Raw genomic sequence first — 22,920 nt, forward strand, 5'->3', positions numbered from 1 at the left:
AAAATGTTGACATACCTAAGACAGCTTTCAGGACTAGGTATGGTCACTATGAATTTCTAGTGATGCCTTTTGGTCTCACTAATGCTCCTGCAGCTTTTATGGATCTAATGAATAGGGTGTTTAAGCCCTTCCTTGATCATTTTGTGATAGTTTTCATAGATGACATTCTGGTGTATTCTAAAAGTAAAGAAGAACATGAGCAGCATCTGAGGCTTGTTCTTCAGACCCTAAGAGAGAACCAGTTGTATGCCAAGTTCTCAAAATGTGAATTCTAGTTGGATAGTGTCGCATTCTTAGGGCACGTAGTATCCAAAGATGGGGTGAGTGTTGATCAGAAGAAGGTTGATGTCGTTCTTCATTGGCCAAGGCCTAGTTCAGTTTCAGAGATTCGAAGTTTTCTTGGGTTAGCAGGTTACTATCGACGTTTTGTGCAAGACTTTTCTCGAATAGCTTCTCCTTTAACCAAGTTAACCCAGAAGAATGTGAAGTTTCAGTGGTCAGAAGCATGTGAGAAGAGTTTTGAAGAATTGAAAGTTCGTTTGACTTCAGCACCAGTGTTAGCCCTTCCATCTGGATCGGGGGGCTACATAGTATTTTGTGATGCTTCAAGGGTTGGTCTGGGTTGCGTATTGATGCAACATGGTCATGTGATTGCGTATGCTTCTCGCCAATTAAAGCAACATGAACAGAATTATCCAACTCATGATTTGGAAATGGCAGCAGTGATCTTTGCCCTGAAGATATGGAGACATTACTTGTATGGGGAGACATGTGAGATTTTCACTGACCATAAAAGTCTCAAATACATCTTTGATCAGCGTGATTTAAATTTGAGGCAGAGAAGATGGGTAGAGTTTCTCAAGGATTATGATTGCACAATTCAGTACCATCCAGGAAAAGCAAATGTTGTAGCAGATGCTTTAAGTAGGAAATCTCTGGGTAGCCTAGCTCATCTTTCTGTAATGAGGAGACCTTTGATTGGTGATATTCATGAATTGATTGATCAAGGAGTAAAATTTGATGCAACATCTGAAGCGTTAGTAGCTCATTTTCGTGTTAGACCTATTCTGTTAGATAGAATCAAGGCAGCCCAACAAGAAGATCCTCAATTGTGTAGAGTTAGGGATGATGTTTGTCAGGGTAAGGTTCAAGACTTCGTGATTGGTGATGATGGAGTTCTTCGTTATGGGACTAGACTATGTGTTCCTAGTGTTGATGATTTAAAAAGGGAAATTTTGGAGGAAGCACACTGTTCAGCTTATACAGTTCATCCTGGTTCCACTAAGATGTATAGAGATTTAAGGGAATTATACTGGTGGAGTGGATTAAAGGGAGATGTTGCAGACTTTGTTGCTAAATGCCTTACTTGTCAGCAAGTCAAGGCAGAACATCAGAGACCGTCTGGGTTGCTCCAACCATTACCCATTCCTAAGTGGAAGTGGGAGAATATTGCTATGGACTTCGTGGTAGGATTGCCTCGCACTAGAGGAGGGTACGATTCCATTTGGGTGATAGTCGATCGTTTAACTAAGTCAGCTCATTTTCTTCATGTGAAGATAACCTATGATTTCTCTAAGCTTGCTCAGTTATACATTGATGAGATTGTTAGACTTCATGGAGTTCCAGTCTCTATCGTGTCAGATCGTGGTGCTCAATTTACTTCTCGATTCTGGAAGAAATTTGAAGAAGTGCTAGGTACGAGACTCCAGTTTAGCACAGCGTTCCATCCTCAGACCGACGGTCAGTCAGAGAGGACTATTCAGACTTTAGAGGATATGCTTCGAGCTTGTATCTTTGATTTTGGCCAAAATTGGGATCATCATTTACCCTTGGTAGAGTTTGCCTATAACAGCAGCTATCAAGCTAGTATTGAGATGGCACCTTATGAAGCTTTGTATGGTCGTAAGTGTCGGTCGCTGATTTGTTGGGATGAGGTTGGAGAAAGGAGACTCACTAGACCTGAGTTGATACAGTTGACTTCAGATAAAGTTCGTGTTATTCGTGATAGACTCTTAACAGCTCAGAGTAGGCAAAAGAGTTATGTTGACCCGAGGCGCAAGAATGTAGAATTTCAGATCGGTGATCATGTGTTTCTGAAGGTCTCTCCGATGAAAGGAATCATGCGTTTTGGAAAGAAAGGAAAATTGAGTCCGCGTTATGTAGGCCCTTTTGAGATTCTTGAAAGGATTGGTGCAGTTGCATATCGTTTAGCTCTTCCACCTGATTTCTCTAAGGTTCATCCGATATTCCATATATCGATGCTTAGGAAATACATTCTCGATGCTTCTCATGTTTTGCAACCACAAGCTATACAAGTTAGAGATGATCTGTCTTATGAGGAGCAACCTATAAGGATAGTAGACAGTCAAGTTCGGAAGCTACGTTCAAAAGAAATTCCTTTAGTTAAAGTTGTTTGGAAAAACCACTCTAGTAGTGAGGCCACTTGGGAGCCCGAATCTGAAATGCAAATCAGATATCCACACTTATTTGACATTTCAGGTTAGTATCTTATAACTTAAATTCGGGGACCGAATTTTCTTTAGGGGGGAAGAATGTAATAACCTTAATTTTGATCAATTTATAAGTATATAGATATAATTATGGATTAGATTTCTGTTTTAAATAAATAATTTTATCTTTATGATTTCTTTTATAACCTAACTATTATTCTTACCAAAAGTACCATTGGCCACTTAAAAACAATTTTTAACCCTTCTGTACCCAAACCAAAAAAATCGCAACCGCAAAAATCACAAAAAACTTCAATACTTCCTCTTCTCCCTCCAGTTTTGATCGGCAGCTACTGTTGAAACTTATCAATTGAAAAAGTAAGTTTTAATCTCTTATTATTTTGTTTGTCTTGCTTCCCTCGCCAACCTCTTTCAAAGAATTTGAATTTCTTTTTCTTTTTCTCTCTTTGTACCAATATTGTGTGTTGAACATTCATAAACTTGCTTTTCTTTTATATTATATTATATTTCTACAAGAAAGTGCTTAATTAAGGATTTGAAAGTATTGATGTCTTTTGTTTTTTTGGTGGATTCAACTTTGTTTTTATACCTCTATAACTTTAATGATATTTTAAAAAATTTGAATAAAGTTGAAATTGTGGCTTTATTTTATGTTGATATAAACGAAATTGTTTTCAACATGTTGATAATTTGTTTCTTTTGGGTATTATACATTCTATTTAAATGGGTTTTGTGCAACAATGATTTTCAAGTTTTATTGAACCGTTTTTTTTCCCTCAATTCGTTAGCAGTAGGTAAAAGTATTTCTGTAGGTTCAAAGATGCTTAGTTTAATTAAGTATGAAGGTTATTGCTTGCTCCCCTAAAGTACTAATTGTCTCCGTTAGTTTAGATATGATTAATATTAGTTAATTCATTCATCCTTTTTATTGAACCCGATAGGAAATTCTGATATTCCTTTAGTTGATTGAGAGGCGAGCTTTTCGGTTCTAGCTTCTGTCTAAATTCCAGGTGAGTGGTAATTATAGTACACGACACTGTTTGATTGAAATATTAGACTGAAGAACTGTTTATCAAAAATTAGCGTTTGACTGTATATTTTCGTTCCTAAAAACGTATAGCTTAAACCTTATGTTTACTAAATATCCTTAGTATTAAAGCGTATATTCTGGGAACAGGCCTTTATATTGAATTGTTTTATTATCAGGTGCAATGAATTTATTAAAATCTGGTTTGATATGATTTGTAGTTTCTGATACGCGATTTATCGCAGTTATTACATTTGTTTTGGAAATCTGATAATTCGTTCAATCAGTTATGATTTTCTGATTTATATATGTATACTATATGTTTTCAAACTGGTACAAGTGCTCAGTATATCTGTATCTGTTATCTGGCCTCTCACTGATCTTCATAACATTAGGTCCTTGCATTTGTCTTTGAGTCAGGTTATCAGTTGTCAGTTTGTCGTCAGTTGTGTCAGCATTAGAATCATGCATAAGATCGGTGAGGGCGATTATCTATTATCTGTATCTGTTATTGGTAGCGCTTACCATTTATCTGGCCCTGGTGGTGTGCAGTATCACCACTCTGTTACACTGTACCATGTGTTTTAAAGCTTTTGTCTTATTTTCTGATTATTCTAATATCTGATATTTTGAAAGGCTTCAGTATTATTTTTGACAATTGATTACCAGTACTTTGATTTGATTATCTAATATTGACCATTTTGTTTAACTGATTTTGAATACTATATTTGAAACTATATTCGTCATAATTTAAAAGTATCAGCCTGTCTGTCTGTTCCTTTCTGCTGTGTGCTATAGCTACTGCTCACTGAGGTTTTCGCTCGTATAGACGAAAATCTCATACCACGTTGAATATTTCTTTTTCAGATTAAGGTCCCTGTTCGTGAGGTAACCCTTGGATTGATGTTGAAGGAGACTGCTTAATGATTTAGCTTTATCTTATTTTTGGAGACTTTTGATTATTAAGATTTGACTTGAATAGTTTGATTCTTTTAAGGTTTATTGATGTAATTGAGATGACTTTGATATTCTGTTAGTAAATTTTGGAATTTCTATTAGTTCAGAATTAAGGCTAGCATAGATTAAAGATTACTTAATTTATGCGCCGGTCATGGCCCGGTTTGGGTCGTGACAAAGGATTAACTCAAAATTGAATAAGCAACGGAGCAGGTTCACAAATAAAAAAAAATTGTATTTATTTTGAGGGAAAATCTTTATGTAATTAAATTGAAATAATTTTTCATGCATGAAGAAAATGAGAAACATGGTATTAAATCTATAATAAATGCAACATATGTAAGACGATACAAAACTTTAAATAAAACTCATTTTTATGACAAATTTAAAAGAACCTATTTAATGATATCTTAAGCAAAATAGAAGATCTTTTAAAGCAATAAATAGTGACAAGTAGGGCTCATGTGGAGTAGCTTTTCAAGAAAAAAATATGCATGAAAAAAGAATGTAGCTTAAGTACTTATTTAAAACATTTATGCATGTCATGAGAAGTTTATGAAAAAAATATATATTTACATGAAAAAGAAAATTATGAAAACATATTAAAGAAAATAGAATTTTATATGATTCAAACTCTAATAAGATTTTGTAATAGCTACTACACTCTATTTAACTTTGATTAATTTTTTTCAGTCCATTTACTTCTAGACCATGAATCACGACTTAATTTTGAAATTGATAAGTACCATATGTACTATAACATTCTATTTTTTTTATCTCGTATAATCATCATTGTATCCATTTTGGACAAATAAACCCTACATTCAAAGTTCTATTAAAATAACTAAAAGAACTTGTAATATCACTTAAAAGAAGCTCCTTTTAAGGTTAGCTTGGAAACTTGCATATAAATAAAATATTGATAGAATATCATGTCTACCGACAATAAGAAAGAGTAGAGAATCCTTGGCATTTCTTAGTATCTATACTTTTACCTTTTTCGTCTTTATCCAGTTACACTACTGTAAATATCGGTGTTTTAGCGCTTTTTGAGTTTTTAATTCATACTTTATATTGAGCTTTTCATATTATCTCTAGTATACCATAATTAGTCTTTTTCTTAACTTTGGTGGTTTTCATATAGAACTTTCTGGTTATGTTATTTTATCTTTCATATGATTGACAACATCAACCTATTAATAAATTTCATTATAACGAATAATTTTATGCATATGAATCTATTTGTGCTTAAGTTGTTAAAGCTGCAATTAAAAGATTATAAAAAAGCTAAATGAATAGAAGGTTCACGCATCTACCCATTCTAAAGTTACCTATAATGCTTTTAAATGCCTTGAATATCTTACAGAAAAAAGGACATATAAGTTCTTATCCAAGCTTGTTTCGCTAACATAACATTATCAAAAGATTCAGAAAGCAAACGTATAAACCTCCCGCATTAGTAAGATGTAATAGATCTCACTTTTTGTGATTAATAGTTCAATCTTAGTCATTACCCACCAAAACATTGCATGATTTTTTTTAAGATTGACAGATGATGTAAAAGGAATACTGAAACAATTCATTACATATTTAAAAAGTGACGTTTAACCCTCTACAAAATGAAGTCACGTCAAGTACAAATTTATGGGGTTAGTCAGTTCTAATATCTAGAGTATTAAGTGAAGGAATTCCTAACATGATTAATTAACTTTTCATTGATATGAATTTGAGATGCTTCCATTAGATGTCGAAACTTAATTGCATCACTATGTGTATGATTTTCCAAATAAGGTTTTTTGAAAGTGAATCTAAATATAACATATTAATTAGAAAGGTATTGTAGTTACCAAACTTGTATAAGAGATAAAAAAAAAATACATTATATAATGAATGAGAAACAAAATTGTCTAAGAATCACATTCTTTTTTTTACTATCAAAATTCAAAGTATACAATAATTACATAGATTATTCAAATTATGGTTTTGTTATCACCAATTTTTTTTGAAAAATATTGAAATATATATATATATATATATATATATATATATATATATATATATAATTTTAGTTATATAGTTTCGGGGATCCCTACAGAGGTTTGTTTTTCAGGGGGAGGGTAGGGATCTCCATGGTTCAGGGATAGTAATCCCCACCCAAATTTAGCCTTCAAGGGTAAAATTCCCCTCGCCCCTAAAGAATTCAATGATTCTCCGCCATCGTCGATTCGAATCCCCGCGATTTTTAGGGAATCTTTATCCCGTTGCCACCCTTATTATGCACCAAGTTTGCTTCTTTCATTAGACTCGGCCATTAACTTCCATCCACGTACCGATGGCATAACACTAAGCTAAAGATAAAAAAAAATATGTTTCGCGCACATGTTGAAATCAACATCAGTGTAAGACTTACTGTTCATGAACATCAACACATAGAAATCAATTAATTGTCAGATCTAACAAAAGGAGCTAACATGGTGCATGGGTGGAAAAGAGTTAACAAGAAACATGATTTTATTTTTTGTTAGTTGGACCTCAAATTTCACAATCCTTGTGATATTAGGCTAAACATTGAATGGTTTTATAAGATATGTCTGTTGGGTTTCGTGTGTAGAAAAATGAGACAAAAAAACATTTTCTAACAATTTAATTCACCTAGGAACAACATGTATCTTAAGGAATCAATATTGTTTTAATGTTCCTTGGAATGAGAGTCGATCCCATTGAAGCGAGACAATGAGCTAGAAGGCGAACTCACTCTACCGTCACACACGCGAAAGTGACGATCAAATCCTTAGTATGCTAGTACCATTCTTCGATTCATTAGGGTGTTCTTAATTTTTAATTTTCTATAGAGAGCTCTCGGAACCGATATTGTTCAAAAGGCTTAACCTAATTTTTCACTCAACACAATATATATATATATATATGTGTGTGCGCGCGCGCGCGCGTGCGTGTTTCACACAAAAAATCAGGATAAGGGTAAGGAGGGGGCCTAAGCGACGTTAATTCAAAATATAATTAATTAATTAATTTCTTCTTAATTTGAATTGATTTAGTTAGATAATAAATCCAATTTAATATCTAACTAAATCTAACATAATCATATATATATATATATATATAATTAAAAAGATTCTGATAAAATATTAATCGAGTTAATATTGTAATTATGCACATGTCTTTGGGTCGGGCAATCCTCAGTATGTTTTTCTTTAATTGCTGCAAAAATAGCACAAGGTTTTGCTTAAGCTGCACTCATTTGACGAACAATTTTTTTTGAACCGGGACTTAGTCCGCTCATCTGTCAATAGCCCTGACGATATACAATCAATCCATGATTGTGATGTCCTCTCTCTCCAGCAACCCCATTCACCACCCAACCCCCTAATTCAGCGATTTCCAGAACCTTCACCTGGAATTTGCAACCACAGTATTTAGTTTTCGTATTCCTCCGTATTACTTCCTCCATATCCATATCCCTAGTCCTTTGAGTATTCTTTATACCACGAGCACATTTAACCAATATCCATTTTAACTTATCCCATGTCTTGTGAGAAGTTATAGTTAACTCGAATCCAAGCCGAATCGCCGTCCGTTTTGCCCAGTTAACAGCTTCCTGATATGTTTCAAACGTCTATATAGGATAAAATTCCCCACTGTAATCGACACTGCTACCTCCAAAGTCTTCTAACAGAACCTGCAAATGATAAGTAACGAACATTAGACTCAATTTCGATCAATTTCGTCAATTTTTCGGTGCCTAAACTCCTAAAATTCATTTTTCAGACGACTAGGCGTGTGAACATCACGCCCCACCATATGGTGGGGCGTGTGGCTATCACGCCCCACCACAAGGTGGGGCGTAATATTCACACGCCCCACCTTGTGGTGGGGCGTGTTAGGCATGAAAATGACTACAATTAAACATACTATTTGTGATAAATTAAGGGTGTTATAGGCGTAAGATTACTTAAAAGAATGACTAATTAGTGTTTTATGCAGATTTGAAAAGATAAAGTCAAAAAGGTTGTTATGCAGCCTGTTTTGCAACAACCAAGAGGAGAAGTGCACCCTTTGATCCATCGGATAACACTGCGTAACTGATGACGGACAGTGACTTTACAAGCGGGCAGGAGCGGGCAGAAATGGGCGGCAAAATGCAACATGATGACATGACCAATCGACCCTTGAGTGTTCAAGGGTCAAAACATTTTATAACCACTTTTAGCAATCCCTGATCTTTTGAACAATCTTTCTGTTTTTGTAATATTTTAGTTTATTTTGTGTACTTGTTATCTTTGGCCCTCCTATTTATATCGGTAGTGGAGGGAAAGAAAGATATACTTTTTTGGGGAAGAAGATAGATAATTTTGGAAACAATTTTAGAGAGAGAAGCTCTCTAAGAAACATTATGACTCCTTCAATGGAGTTCTGTAGATACGACTCAGGCTGTTCACTCTTTAACATGAGTGGGTAGTCGTTTTGAATCAGTTAGGCCAGCAAGGGCTGGTTATGTAAGTCTTCTATTTTCCTTTTTATGAATGAATGATGATATATGATGTTGTGTTTGATAAAGTGTTTATTCCATTGTTGTATGCATGTATCTTAGTGTTAGATGAATGATAGGGAACTGCTTTCATCTTCATGGAACTTTTTATCAAATGTCCAATACCCGAAACAGGAATGTTAGGGGATTGTATCAAGGGTTTTCTAAACTGAAATGTTGTTTTGATCGTAATGCAAGAAAAAACCAACATTAAGGACGCTTAAGGTTGTAGTACATTTTAGAATCTTAATAACACACGGAAGTTGACTTAAGTGAGCTTTAAAGCAGAGACCTTGACTTCACTTTATATCATTCATGAATAAATAGGATGTTTAGAGGCTGAAAGTAACCTATTCCGCTTTGTCTTAACCTGTTCTCTCTTTTATTTATAACAAACACATTTTCTTCAACTGAATCTTTATCATCAGTAACACTATTTCACCATATCAAATCATTTCTCAACAAAGAAAATCACACACCACGAACACCCTATTCTGCAAGGTTTTTCTAGTAAAAATTTGGTCATCAATCCTTGAGGAGACGATACTCTACTTGTCATTTTATTACTTGTATCTAGTGCACTTGCTAAAGTTTGTTTTGTGGACAACAAGTTTTTGGCGTCGTTGCCGGGGATTGAAAGCAACAAAGTTTACCTAAAAATTTCTGTGAAACAATGTGTTTTTAATCTTTTTGTTAAATAGCGCGGCCAGAAGCAATTTTTCTCACTGTCTATGCATAGAGCTGGACCACCAGTTTTTCCTATCGATCTTGAATTAGAAAGAACGTGTAGATGTAACCAAGTAGGAGCTCGACGAGCAAGACAAAGAGAAAGATAGAGAGAAAGAAGGATTGCTGGAAGAGGACCAGAACAACCTAATCAAGAAGGAGAAGGTGAAAACAACAATCCACCAGTCATGAGAATCAGAGATTACTCCAGACCTACCACGAAAAGGACACTCGTCGTGCATTGTGATGCCTAACAAAGGAAATAATATGTTCGAAGTAAAAGCATCAATGATACAAATGTTACAAGCAGCCGTGCAATTCAATGGGTATCCCGCTGAAGATCCCAATGCACATATCCAGGAATTCGTTACACTGTGTAACACATTCAGATCGAACAGAGGAGTGTCTAATGATGTGATAAGGCTGAAGATGTTTCCTTTTTCTCTTAAGGATAAAGCAAAGAACTGGCTAAAGAACTTACAGCCAGGGTCCATTGCAACCTGGCAAGACATGGCCAGTGCTTTTTTTATGAAATATTTCCCACCAAGACAGGCTATCAAACTCAGAAATAAGGTGTCCCGTTTCATGCAGGAAGAGGATGAATCTCTAGCCGAAGCATGGGAAAGGTACAAGGAGCTGTTAAGAAGGGTACCAAATCATAGCATCCCCATGTGGATGCAAGTGCAGAATTTTTACAATGGAATTACTAACACGTACAAAATCCAGATTGAATCCATTGCAAACGGTAACCTCGAGGATCTTGAACCGCAAGCCTTGTATGACCTTATTGAAAAGGTTGTAAGCACAAGTTATAATTGGCACTCAGCTCGGAGTGAATGGAAGAGGACGACAGATGGTGATGTAGTCTCCAAGCTAACCACCCAGGTGGAATAGCTTGTCAGGCAGCTCAGTAAAATTAATGTATCATCCATCCATAGTGAACCACCATTTAATGATGTATGTGATTTTTGTGGAGGGCCTCACTTCAACATCAACTGCCTTGAAGTGAAACAAGGAAAAGGTGAGCAGGAACAATGTGATTATGTTGGATATAATCAGAGGAACCCACCAAATCCTTACTCCAATACATACAATCCAGCCACAAGAAATCATTCGAATTTCGGATGGACTGGACAGCAGAACTAGCAGGAACAACCAAGATACCAGCAACAGTAAGGAGGACATTATCAAAGGCAGCCTCAACAACCTTACAAACAGCCTGTTCCACCTAAATAGGACATAGAACAGGACATGAAGACCATGATGATGCAGTTTATGAAGCAAACACAAGCTTCCATAAAAAATTTAGAGACACAGGTTCATCAACTGGAGGCTTCATCATCAAAAGGAAAAGGGGTTATGCCTAGCAACACCGAACCAAACCCTAAGGGAGATGCCATGGCTATCACACTACGGTCTAGTAAGGAAACCACTTCTCCTTTCATAGCTAATAAAAGTGTTGAGTGTGCAGGTACATTGATAGGGATCAAAAACCCTTATCTTTGGGTACGATTTTAGGACGGTTTTTAGCGTTATTTTATGAATAAGCGAGCAATTCTCGCATTTATATGCTTTGTGTGAGTTAGTTAGAAATTGTATATGTTCTATTTACTTTTCGTTGTTTAGGCTCGTTTTCTAGTTATTTTAGGTAAATATGGCCAAATTGGCATGTACGTTAAATTTCCATTATCTTTTATAGCTAATTGATCTGCCAAAAGTCGCACCAAACAGAGTTTTTACTTAAAATAAGCGATTGGCGGGTCAATTTAGCCTCGAAACTAATGTTGTTTGGAGTTTTCGTGCATATGCAGGCTAAAACAGGAACGAGTTCGGGTGAAAGTTGTGTTTTGGGACATCCAGCAGTTGCACAAGGCGTTCTGGGCATTCCCGCTCGTCGAAATGTCCTTTTTAGGGCCAGATCGGCGAGCTGGCCCCTGGAGACCAGCTCACGTCGAGCTGGCCTTCATAGGCCAGCTCGAGCGAGCTGCCCTGCGGATTCAGTCAAAAGACTGATTCCCGGTCCCACGACACCATGATCGACCCCACGACTTCCCACCTACAAAAGGATATGAATTAGGTCAAAAAGGGGGCCCGAACCGCATCTATAAATAGGATTTTGTAAATGTAAAATAAACATCTTTTATCTTTGTAAAAACCTAAGCTTCCACCTTGAGAAATCCTCTCCATCACCTTCAACCTCCATTGAAGACACCTCCGAAGCTCCGTTCATCGAGGATTGCTCAAGTTCCATCCTTAAGTCCTAGGAAGACGCCTGCATTGGTAGACAGGTTCCCTGAAAGGGATTTTTCTTCTTTTATATTTTGTCTAGCCTCTGATACATGTTATGAATCCTAGGCTCATTATATCTTCGTGACAATACTTTCATCTTTAATATATATTATAGTTTTGTTTGTTCAATTGTTTTATTGCTTAAATCTTTGTCTTACGCTTTGTCTGATTGGTTTAACTCATTCGATAATCCCAAAATTAAGTTGGCACATATTGCGAGCTGAATCTGACCTAGTCAGTGCCTATAGGATTGATGACCCTATAGAAGATTAAGCCCAAATTGCTGAGGCTTAGAGATAGTTTCGGCCTTACAAGGGAATCACGAACTAGGGACCTCAGGAGGATAGGTAGGGTTAATCGCCTCGGACACAAGTGACTTAGATTAGGTTTTAATTCCGTTGTTTGAATAATCTATTTTCTTTATTATCGTATCACCTCATGTTCCTTCGGGTAATTACATTGGTAAAAGATCACTTAGGAGTAGAATAACTTATATAGGAGTAGAAGTAATTTAATTAGGAGCAGGTTAACTTAATCAAAACCAATTCAAACCCCCCATAGCCTAGATAACACCTGAGACCAAGTAGCTCGATACTTGCAGGAATAAATCCTGTGGATTCGATACCTGGACTTGTCCAGATTTTATTACTTGATAATGACGGGGTATACTTATCCCTTAGTGAGCCTTCTACGGAGGCGCATCAAGTTTTTGGCGCCGTTGTCGGGGAAAGTAGATTAAATCTATAAATACCCGACAACCGCCAATAATCAAGTTTTTGGCGCCGTTGCCAGGGAAAGTAGATTAAATCTATAAATACCCGACAACCGCCAATAATCAAGTTTTTGGCGCCGTTGTCGGGGATTTATTTCTTCTGCAATATCGAACCAAATGTCGATTTGTTAGTTTAGGCATTCCTTTATGAATATCCTTTGTTTATATCGTTTATACCTGTTTATATATAATTCTTTATACCTTCTATACTTGTCCATATCTTTTGTATTTGTTCATAACTGTATACTTTTACTTACCAACTTTTGTGCTAGAACTTCACTTTTTCTCAGCATTCTCTGATCAATGAATTGGCAAAAAAGAGTCGAGTGGCAAGCTCAAAAGTTTACTATCCCATCAAGACAATACATTCATGCCCTGGAGAATGAGGCTCCTAATCCCTCCATGGCCGAGTTAAATAAGAAAATGGATATCTTGATGGCGAAACTGAGCCTCAACACCAATGAAAGTGTAAGTTTTGTGGATAATCACCAAAGGTACAATTCTAACCCTAATTCTTACAGCTTTTATGATAGTGATTGGAGGAGACCTCAACACTCAAATCTGTCCTATGGGAACCCTAACATGTTGAGGCATCCAAATAGGTTTGTTAATGAGCACAGGGAAAATGAATTGGGAATGTTTCCTTACGAACAAGCAAGCCAAGTTCCTCCACAACCCTCTTGTTCACAAGATGAGGTGTTGTCCCTTTTGAAAGGAATATCAGCCCGACTTACAATTAATGAGGAGGTTTGCAAGGACTTGAGCAACCAATTGGCTCAAATAAACCATGAGATGTAAGAGCAATCCCGAGATGTTCTCCCAGGCATGAAGGAAAACATAGAAATCCCACAAAGGGAATCAGCTCAAGTCATCTCCTTGAGGAATGACAAAAAGGTAGAACCAAGTCCACTGTCACATCTCAAGGTAAGTGAGGAACCGGAACCGGTAAGCAACCCCGGTTCAAAATCTGAAATTCTAAATCATGTGATAGAGATAAAAGAGCAAATCAAAACTTGTGTATCTCAAATACCTTTTCCTCAAAAGTTAGAAAAGTTTAGGTTCGCTTCATGCTCAGAAGTTTTCATTCTCTTCGACCTACCAAGAGAATCCAAAAGGGAGCAAATCAAACTTTTTCATAATATGTTTAAATTCGGCCTCCTACTTTCATTAAACTTATTTGAGGCTCCTAATCCGTTTTGTAGGTACGGATTATTTGTTAAGGAATTTGAGTTCCTAACGCGGATAGAAGCTTATACTTCGGAAGGAACTCTATGTCGAGCTAACCGACTATAAAAGTAGCACTTCTTGGGAGGCAACCTAAGTTTGGATTAAACTTTTTCTAGGTTTGTTTTTCTTTTTTCAATTATAGATTTCTGTTTTTAACTTTGGTTAGTAAGTTGTCTTCTCCACCCTAACTTATTTCACATGTGTTTTATTGTTTTATATGCAATGTTGGAACTTATTGCATGATTTAAGTGTGAGGAGGAGGGGTAGACAAACTTACAAAAATTGTACACATTTTTTAATTTTTGTTGCGCCGTGTCTAGTTTAGTTTAGCGTTTTTGGATTTTATTTATGTTTTGTTTATGTTTTTGCATGTTTAGGACCTAAAACCGTAAACTTTCTTCCAATCTAAACTTCGTTATTTGTTTCTCAGGACTGAAAACCGAATCTAAAATTGCATGACAACTAGTTTAGGTGTAAGATTCAATCCTTGTATCTGTAAAAGCATGAGCTAAAGTTTACATTTAGACCCTACTTTTGAAGAAATGCTAAAATCATTACTTAGGTAGATAACTTAAGAATTGAAGGCATGTGATATTAAACTTGAGTTTGGGGAGAACTAGTAAGCACAAATTTGAAACCCAAGAACTGTGAGTTGAATTTGAACCCAAGAGCGAACATCAAAAAGCTCTTTTTCTTGACATTTTTGTGTGAATACTTTGACTTGTGGAAGATTATAGATTTTGCACCTAATACTGAGTTGAACCTGCATGCACTGATTTGAGATGTTAAACGATGAATCAGCCTCATTAGAATTAACATTTTCTTTACCTTATTTTATCTTTTTCATCTACTTTAGGAAGCCCCTTTGAGCCTGTATTTTGTAGCTTGTAGTTTTTCTTTCGTCCTAACCCAATTTTTGCAAACCATCACTTGGTTTGTTACTTAACCCGAGTTTTTGCAAAGCTCACATTGAGCCTTTGTTTTCTTCTAGCGCTTTATCTTTGTTTATGGCATCATAGTAGCAAGCCAAAAGGCTAAGAAGTGAATGAGCATTACTATCCAAAGAAAAACAGAAAAGGAAAAGAAAAGAGACGAACAAAAGAAGGAGAACTCTATCTCCCAGTTCTTAAAATTAGAACGTCTCGGAAAAAAAATATATGAATAAAAAACTCAATCACTTCACAATTTGCTAAAGCCATTTTTAAACCTTATTTTTCTAGCGCTAGAACTCCTAACCATTGTTGTACCTTTAACCATCTAACCACATTACAACCCCAATTCGAGGCTGTTTTTGATATCATCGGAGTCATATGGCATAGTAGAGGAACTCGGATGAACGTACAAAATCAACATAATCCTAAGCAAGACCATAAGTCGAGAGTAAACACTTTAGCCACTAAAACTGTGTGAATTGAGTGAACTACCTATGGTGAGGTGTTTTACTTAGCTATCCCCTTAAGCTCCTTTAATTGAACATGTGTCCTTTTTCTTAAACATATGACCTGTGATAATTGAAATGCGGCTTTTGGATATCGTGTCTCTACTTTGTAATTCCGAATGCATGTGACTACAGATGCTCGAAATTATGTCAAGCACCTAGTAAAACCAGGAGGTCTCCTAGCTTGCTTGTGATTACGGGTTTAGTTTTTTTTAGTTTACTTGGGGACAAGTAAAGTTTTAAGTGCGAAGAGGTTTGATAGGGGTCAAAAACCCCTATCTTTGGGTATGGTTTTAGGACGGTTTTTAGCGTTATTTTATGAATAAGCCAGCAATTCTCGCATTTATATGTTTTTGTGTGAGTTAGTTAGAAATTATATATGTTCTATTTACTTTTCGTTGTTTAGGCTCGTTTTCTGGTTATTTTAGGTAAATATGGACAAATTGGCATGTACGTTAAATTTCCATTATCTTTTATAGCTAATTGATCTGCCAAAAGTCGCACCAAACAGAGTGTTTACTTAAAATAAGCGATTGGTGGGTCAATTTAGCCTCGGAACTAATGTTGTTTAGAGTTTTCGTGCATGTGCAGGCTAAAACAGGAACAAGTTTGGGTGAAAGTTGCATTTCGGGACATCCAGCAGTCGCGTAAGGCGTTCTGAGCATTCCCGCTCGTCGAAATGGCCTTTTTGGGGCCAGATCGGCGAGCTGGCCCCATGGAGGCCAGCTCGCCGCGAGCTGCCCTGCGGGAATCAGTCAAAAGACTGATTCCTGATCTCACGACACCACGATCGACCCCACGACTTCCCACCTGCAAAAGGATACAAATTAGGTCAGAAAGAGGGCCCGAACCGCGTCTATAAATAGGATTTTCTAAATGTAAAATGAACATCTTTTATCTTTGTAAAAACCTAAGCTTCCACCTTAAGAAATCCTCTTCACCTCCTCCATCACCTTCAACCTCCATTGAAGACACCTCCGAAGCTCCGTTCATCGAGGATTGCTCAAGTTCCATCCTTAAGTCCTAAGAAGACACATGCATTGGTAGACAGGTTCCCTGAAAGGGATTTTTCTTCTTTTATATTCTGTCTAGCTTTTGATCCATGTTATAAATCCTAGGCTCATTGTATCTTCGTGATAATACTTTCATCTTTAATATATATTATAGTTTTGTTTGTTTAATTGTTTTATTGCTTAAATCTTTGTCTTACGCTTTGTCTGATTGGTTAACTCATTCGATAATCCCAAAATTAAGTTGACACATATTGCGAGCTGAATCTGACCTAGTCAGTGCCTATAGGATTGATGAACCTATAGAAGATTAAGCCCAAATTGATGAGGCTTAGAGCTAGTTTCGGCCTTACAAGGGAATCACGAACTAGGGACCTCAGGAGGATAGGTAGGGTTAATCGCCACGGACACAAGTGACTTAGATTAGGTTTTAATTCCGTTGTTTGAATAATCTATTTTCTTTATTATCGTATCACCTCATGTTCCTTCGGGTAATTACATTGGTAAAAAATCACTTAGGAGTAGAATAACTTAGATAGGAGTAGAAGTAACTTAATTAGGAGTAGGTTAACTTAATCAAAACCAATTCAAACCCCCCATAGCCTAGATAACACCTGAGACCAAGTAGCTCGATACTTGCAGGAATAAATCCTGTGGATTCGATACCTGGACTTGTCCAAATTTTATTACTTGATAACGATGGGGTACACTTATCCCTTAGTGAGCCTTCTACGGAGGCGCATCATACATCCAAAATTGATGAAAAGGAAAAGGAACAGACTGTTCCTGACCAGGAAAGGCCCGCCGAGACTGATCTCACATCTGACCTCAATCAGTAGGAACAAGGGAAGAAGTACTATCCACCTCCTCCCTATGTACCACTTGTACCTTATCCGGTAAGGCTCGTGAACAAAAAGCTTGAAGAGCAAAACTCAAAAGTGCTGGACACATTGAGGAAGTTGCATATCAACATCCCCTTTGTGGAAGCACTTGCTCAGATGCCCACATATGCAAAATTTCTGAAAGATATCCTATCCAATAAGAAAAAATTGGAAAACATCTCAATGATCCAACTAAACAGAGACTGTTCGTCCACACTCCAGAACAAGCAGCAGCTTCCTAAAAAGATGAAGGATCCAGGGAGTTTTTCAGAGCAAAACATCTCAATGATCTGGCCCAAAAAGGCTAGTTTCGACGAGCGCAATGCCCAGACGCCCTGCGTGACTGCCGGGCGTTCCCGCGACACGATTTTTCGCCCGAACTCGTTCATGTTTTGACCTGCACACGCACGTAAATTTCAAACAACATTAGTTTCAGGGCTAAATTAACCCACCAATCGCTTGTTTTGAGTAAATACTTCATTTGGTGCGACTTTTGGCGGATCAATTAGCCATAAAAGATAATCGAAACTTAACGTACATGCTAATTTGGCCGTATTTGCCTAAAATGATCAGAAAATGAGCCTAAACCACAAAAGTAAATAGAACATATACAAATTCTAACTAACTCATACAAAAGCATATAAATGCGAGAATTACTCGCTTATTAGCAAAACTAAACTAAAAACCGTCCTAAAACCGTACCCAAAGATAGGGGTTTTTTGACCCCTATCATTACCCAACCAAATTAAAAAAGGAACGAATGAATTAGAAATTCAATTAAAAAAAGGATGAAGACCAAATTTAACCCTAACATTACGAATTGCAGATTTAGCCATAACATATGTAATGGTGCAAATTTAATCTTAGTGTTTCCAAATAAGATCAATTTTAGTCATGCACTATCGAAAATTTGAAAAGACTGAGTTGAATGTTATTTAACTATTATATTGAATCTTCCAAACAAGTTTGTCGATAAATTGAAGCAGTTCCATACATTTTTTGTTGATTTTTTAATACAATAAATATTTCAGACAATTTAACAAAAAAAAAATATGATTAACTTAGATGTAGCAGATTTAGTTTTTAGCATTTTAATAGAATTTTTATGATTTCATTAGTAATAAATTCAATATCTTAGTTATGTTTGATATTTGGAAGTTCTGAAATGATAATTAAATGTTAGTCAAGCCAATTTTTTCTAAGTTTTCATAATGTAAAATTAAAATTGATATTACTTAAAAATACTGTAGTTAAATTGACACAATTTCATAAATTAAGGCTAATTCTACATTCTCGATGTTGAGTTTGTTGCGGATCTCATTCTAGAGGAGTCGAAATCATGGGACATTGAACTGATACGCGGCTTATTCACAGACCATGATCAGATGCGGATTTTACAAATTCCAATTAGCTAGCGCCGTCTACAGGATACCTGATATTGGTTAGGGGAAAGGCGAGGGATCTATACGGTAAAAAGTGGCTATCGCTATCTTTTGAACGAAGACGAGCCTGTCGTCCCGCCTACTCAGATATTAATCCAGAAATTGTTGTGGAGATTGCAGGTTCCGCCAAAGGTTAATTACATGGCGTGGAGATCACTCAATGGCTGCTTACCTGCACTTGTGGAGCTATAGAACAAGCGGGTTCCAACTTCCTCAATCTGCAATGCGGCACCTGAGGACGCCTTTCATGCCTTAGTGGGTTGCTCGGGGGTTCGTAATGTATGGCGCATGTCTTCGATTGGTGATATTAGTGCAATTACGGGGAACCTCTCGGACTTCTGGATCTACTTGGCCTCAAAACCGATCCAACAAGTGGAAATTGCAGCAACGATGTGTTGGCAGATTTGGGGCGCACGGAACGAACTCATATGGAATCAACGTACCACAACTGCATCGTCTGTGTATGAGAGGGTTGCAATCTTCCTTACCGAGTGGAAAGCGACCCAGATCAGATCACTAGCAGCTCCACGCAACGCTACTAGTACTGCTGCCTCGTCGACTTGGTCTCCACCTTGCACGGGATTCGTCAAATTAAATGTCGATGCGGCTTGGCGGGATGCAACCTCGATCGCAGGTTTTGGCTGTATTTTGTGTGATGCTTCTGGTGCTTTTATTGCAGCACGAAATGATGTCTTACCATTTACAGCAGACACTGCCATGGTTTAGGCTATGTCAATCCGCGAGGCTTTCAGTTGGATAAAAGCTTGTGGATGGAGTCGGGTTTTAGTTGAATCAGACGCTCTTATTACTATCCAAGTCTTGGCTCGCACATCGGAGGTCTCGTCGTCTTTCTATGTCATAGTCAATGACTGTAAAGCGTTACTACAGGAATTGGAAGAATGTTCAGTGTCCTTTATCAAACAATCAGCCAATGTGTCGGCTCATTTATTAGCTAGGCATGCGATAGATAACAGTTGCTTGGATGTGTGGTTCTCTAATCCACCTCCGTTTCTGTGTAACCGTTCCAATATTTCTTAATAAATTATCCAACTTTGCACTTAAAATAATAATAAAAAAAACTAATTCTACATTTCTCTTAAATTGTTTGAGTTAAATTTGGTTTTTATCGTTAAAAAAATAATTAAAAGCCTAAAAAAGACCCCCATATTTTTCAAAAAGAACAAAAACAAAAACAAAAACAAAACCCATAAACCTAATTTCGCATTCTCGCGCACTCTCTCCTATCGCTTCGCTTCGTCCTCTCACAGACTCAGCAAAGCAGACAACGCTCTCTCGCACTCTCCCTAGCCTATCGCCGGCGCCGCCCTCACCCTCACCCTCTCCCTCTCATATCTCAGTTCTTTTTTTCCGGCGTAGTCATCTCCTTCAAAATTGGTGCTGCGTTCTGCGATCTGCGATCCTTACCTATTCTTCAACTGCGACCTGCGATTTAAGGTTTGAAGCCTAAACCCTTTGATAGTGGAGAGAGAGAGAGAGAGATGGCAAGTGAAGAAGAAAGCGCAGTGAAAGAGCCTTTGGATCTTATCAGGCTCAGCCTCGATGAACGCATCTACGTCAAGCTCCGTTCCGACCGTGAACTTCGCGGCAAACTCCATGTATGTTCTTCTTTTCTGTTAACCCTCTAATACGCTATTTTTGTTTTATTTTTCTTTTGAAATTGTTTCAATGTCCATATTTCTGGAAATTGAAATGTAGAATTGAGGATTTCTCTTTTATCAGAAAAAGACGCTTGTATTTTATATGTTTTCTTTTTCATTGATATGGGACTTGCTTTAGGGTTTAGCTGGTTTTAGCTTAATCTTGGGTTACTGATTAGTATTGTGAATCAGTTGCTACTTACTGACAATTATCGACCTTCAGTTTGTCAAGGAAGGGTTTTTTTTTTCATCTTTATCTTGTAAATTAGATGGAATTTTGTTGTTTAAAGACTTTTTTTTTTTTTTTTGGAAAGAGGGGTTACATATAGTTACATTTTTTCTCTAGAATACAAGTAATTGTTATGGGTACTGTTTTAATAATGGTTCTGATATCCCAGTGGGACTGGTTGATGATGATTAATTAGTTATTTTCGTTTAAAGCTGGTGTATATAATCAGCTTAAATTCTAAATTGGTATGATTTCATAGATCTAACTCAGCATCTTCAAGCGACTCTCACTGCACTCTATAAAAATATTTAAGAGTTATTTGTTATATTTATCAATAGTGAGAGGAGAGAGTGACTCCATAATAATTAATTATTAATAAAAAATGAACTAAAGAGGCACTAAGTGGTGGAGAGGATAGTTAGGCTCTTAGTGATTTGAGGAGCCACTAAGAGAAGGAGTTGATTTTTAACTCTCTCACCTCAAATTTTAAAAGAGCCAAAACTAAGAGGTTGTTGGAGATGCTCTTAATTGATTGCTGTTCCAACAGATGGCTTTAATAGATCTTGTCCTTTGGAAGATATGATGAATAAAAGTGACTAATCCATTTGTGACGGTATTGTCTGCTGCAAAATGCAAATGCATGTCATAGACTTATAGTTTCCAATTTTATATGTGTTTAGATTACATAATTTATTAGAGCAGTAAAAGGCTCAGTATTTCACCACTATGCAAACATCATATCCTTAAGCAGATATTGTTGAGCATTTTATGCAAGAAAAAACATGATGCGAAATGTGGTTTTGCAGGCTTATGATCAGCATCTAAATATGATTCTGGGGGATGTTGAAGAAATTGTGACCACTGTAGAAATTGATGATGAAACTTATGAAGAGATTGTCAGGGTATGTTGTTTATTCTGAAAATGTTTTCTGTTTTCATGAATCACATTCAAATCAATTGGTATTGATCAGAGTAATGTTGAAGCATTGGAAGTTCAAATTGAACATAATTGTACTCTTTGTTGGGGGCATATATGATTTATGAAAGGATTTGTCTTGAAATGTTGATTTAAAGTTTGCTTGTTTGGATTGGGGATTTTTGGGACTTGCTAAATTGTTGGAGGTAGATCTCTATGCTTGTCTGAACATTAACCATGGAACATTGCTTTATACGTGCGATATTTAAGTGTCCAATTAACTTACGTGAGATGTTTACAGTAATAATGGATTCTTTTCATTTTTTTGATTTCAGACAACTAGGCGCACAGTTCCTTTTCTGTTTGTTAGAGGAGATGGTGTGATATTAGTCTCTCCACCACTGAGAACAGCTTGATATGGAGATGAAGTTCCAAGATGCAAAGTATTGAGTAAGAAGTCCACCTGTGTCCTTCATTTTGTTTTATGTGCTGTATCTGCTCAAGTGAAATTGTGTATCAAACTATGGCTGAAGAATTTGGAAATCCACATTTTTTGGACCATTGTGTAATTGTGGTAGCAGATGAATCTAGATGAATTTGTACGGTTTATGGTGACTAATTGTTTCAGAAATTATCCAATTAATGAATAGAAATGAAATTAAAAAAGAAACTGACACAGCATTTGGAAGATTAAAGTGGATACATTTGCTCTTCCTTTCAGGCGTGGTTTGCTTGTATTATTGTATGCTGTAGAGGCAACAAGAGTTACTTCATTTAGTATATGACATTTTTGGTGCTTTTTTCATCTCACGGTAATATTTTCCAATTCAATGATTGCCCTAAGCCATGGCAACAGATTACTACATTATATTGATGTTTATTAGGAAAAACATTCCCAAAATATTTTATGGCACTTGGGAGTTAATAGACAACAAAGCAATATACTCTTTGGAGACTTTGCTGACTGCCTGTTGCCAACAAATACCATCAAAAGCAAGGGACTCCTATCATACTTGAAGCCATTCTTCTACTTAGGATATAGTTAGTTGGCCTTCAAAACTTGGATCAATTAATTTCAATATTATTTTTGAATATTAATTTAATTTACACGACATTTTCTTATCCAATTAGTGCAACTATTTTTTTTAAACTGATTTGACCAAACTGATGCTTAAAATTTGTTTAGAAAGTGGTTAATTCTGCAAAATGAGTTGGAGAGCAGATTGACCATTCCCCTTTGTCTGAAGTTCCACAACATTGCCACTAGGGCTTTGATTGGATGAGAGGTTTGATTGGATGAGAGGTTTTGAAGGCTAATTAAAAGGATAGTA

General features: G+C 36.6%; 1 protein-coding gene and 1 non-coding gene across 2 annotated transcripts; one reads left to right on the forward strand and one right to left on the reverse strand.

Moving 5' to 3' along the window:
- Positions 1 to 10,285: 10,285 nt before the first annotated feature.
- LOC136201716 (small nucleolar RNA R71) lies at positions 10,286 to 10,392 on the reverse strand. Its single transcript, XR_010674058.1, has one exon. It is a non-coding gene; the product is annotated as a small nucleolar RNA R71 (small nucleolar RNA).
- Positions 10,393 to 19,975: 9,583 nt separating this feature from the next.
- Positions 19,976 to 22,204, forward strand: LOC136234682 (sm-like protein LSM3B). The gene is made up of 3 exons (XM_066024154.1): positions 19,976 to 20,402; positions 21,480 to 21,575; positions 21,925 to 22,204. The coding sequence occupies exons 1-3, from the start codon at positions 20,286 to 20,288 to the stop codon at positions 22,003 to 22,005; spliced, it is 294 nt and encodes a 97-aa protein (XP_065880226.1). The 5' UTR covers positions 19,976 to 20,285; the 3' UTR covers positions 22,006 to 22,204.
- The last annotated feature ends 716 nt before the right edge of the window (positions 22,205 to 22,920 follow it).

This window comes from Euphorbia lathyris, chromosome 7 (genome assembly GCF_963576675.1).
Source record: "Euphorbia lathyris chromosome 7, ddEupLath1.1, whole genome shotgun sequence".
NCBI lineage: Eukaryota > Viridiplantae > Streptophyta > Magnoliopsida > Malpighiales > Euphorbiaceae > Euphorbia > Euphorbia lathyris.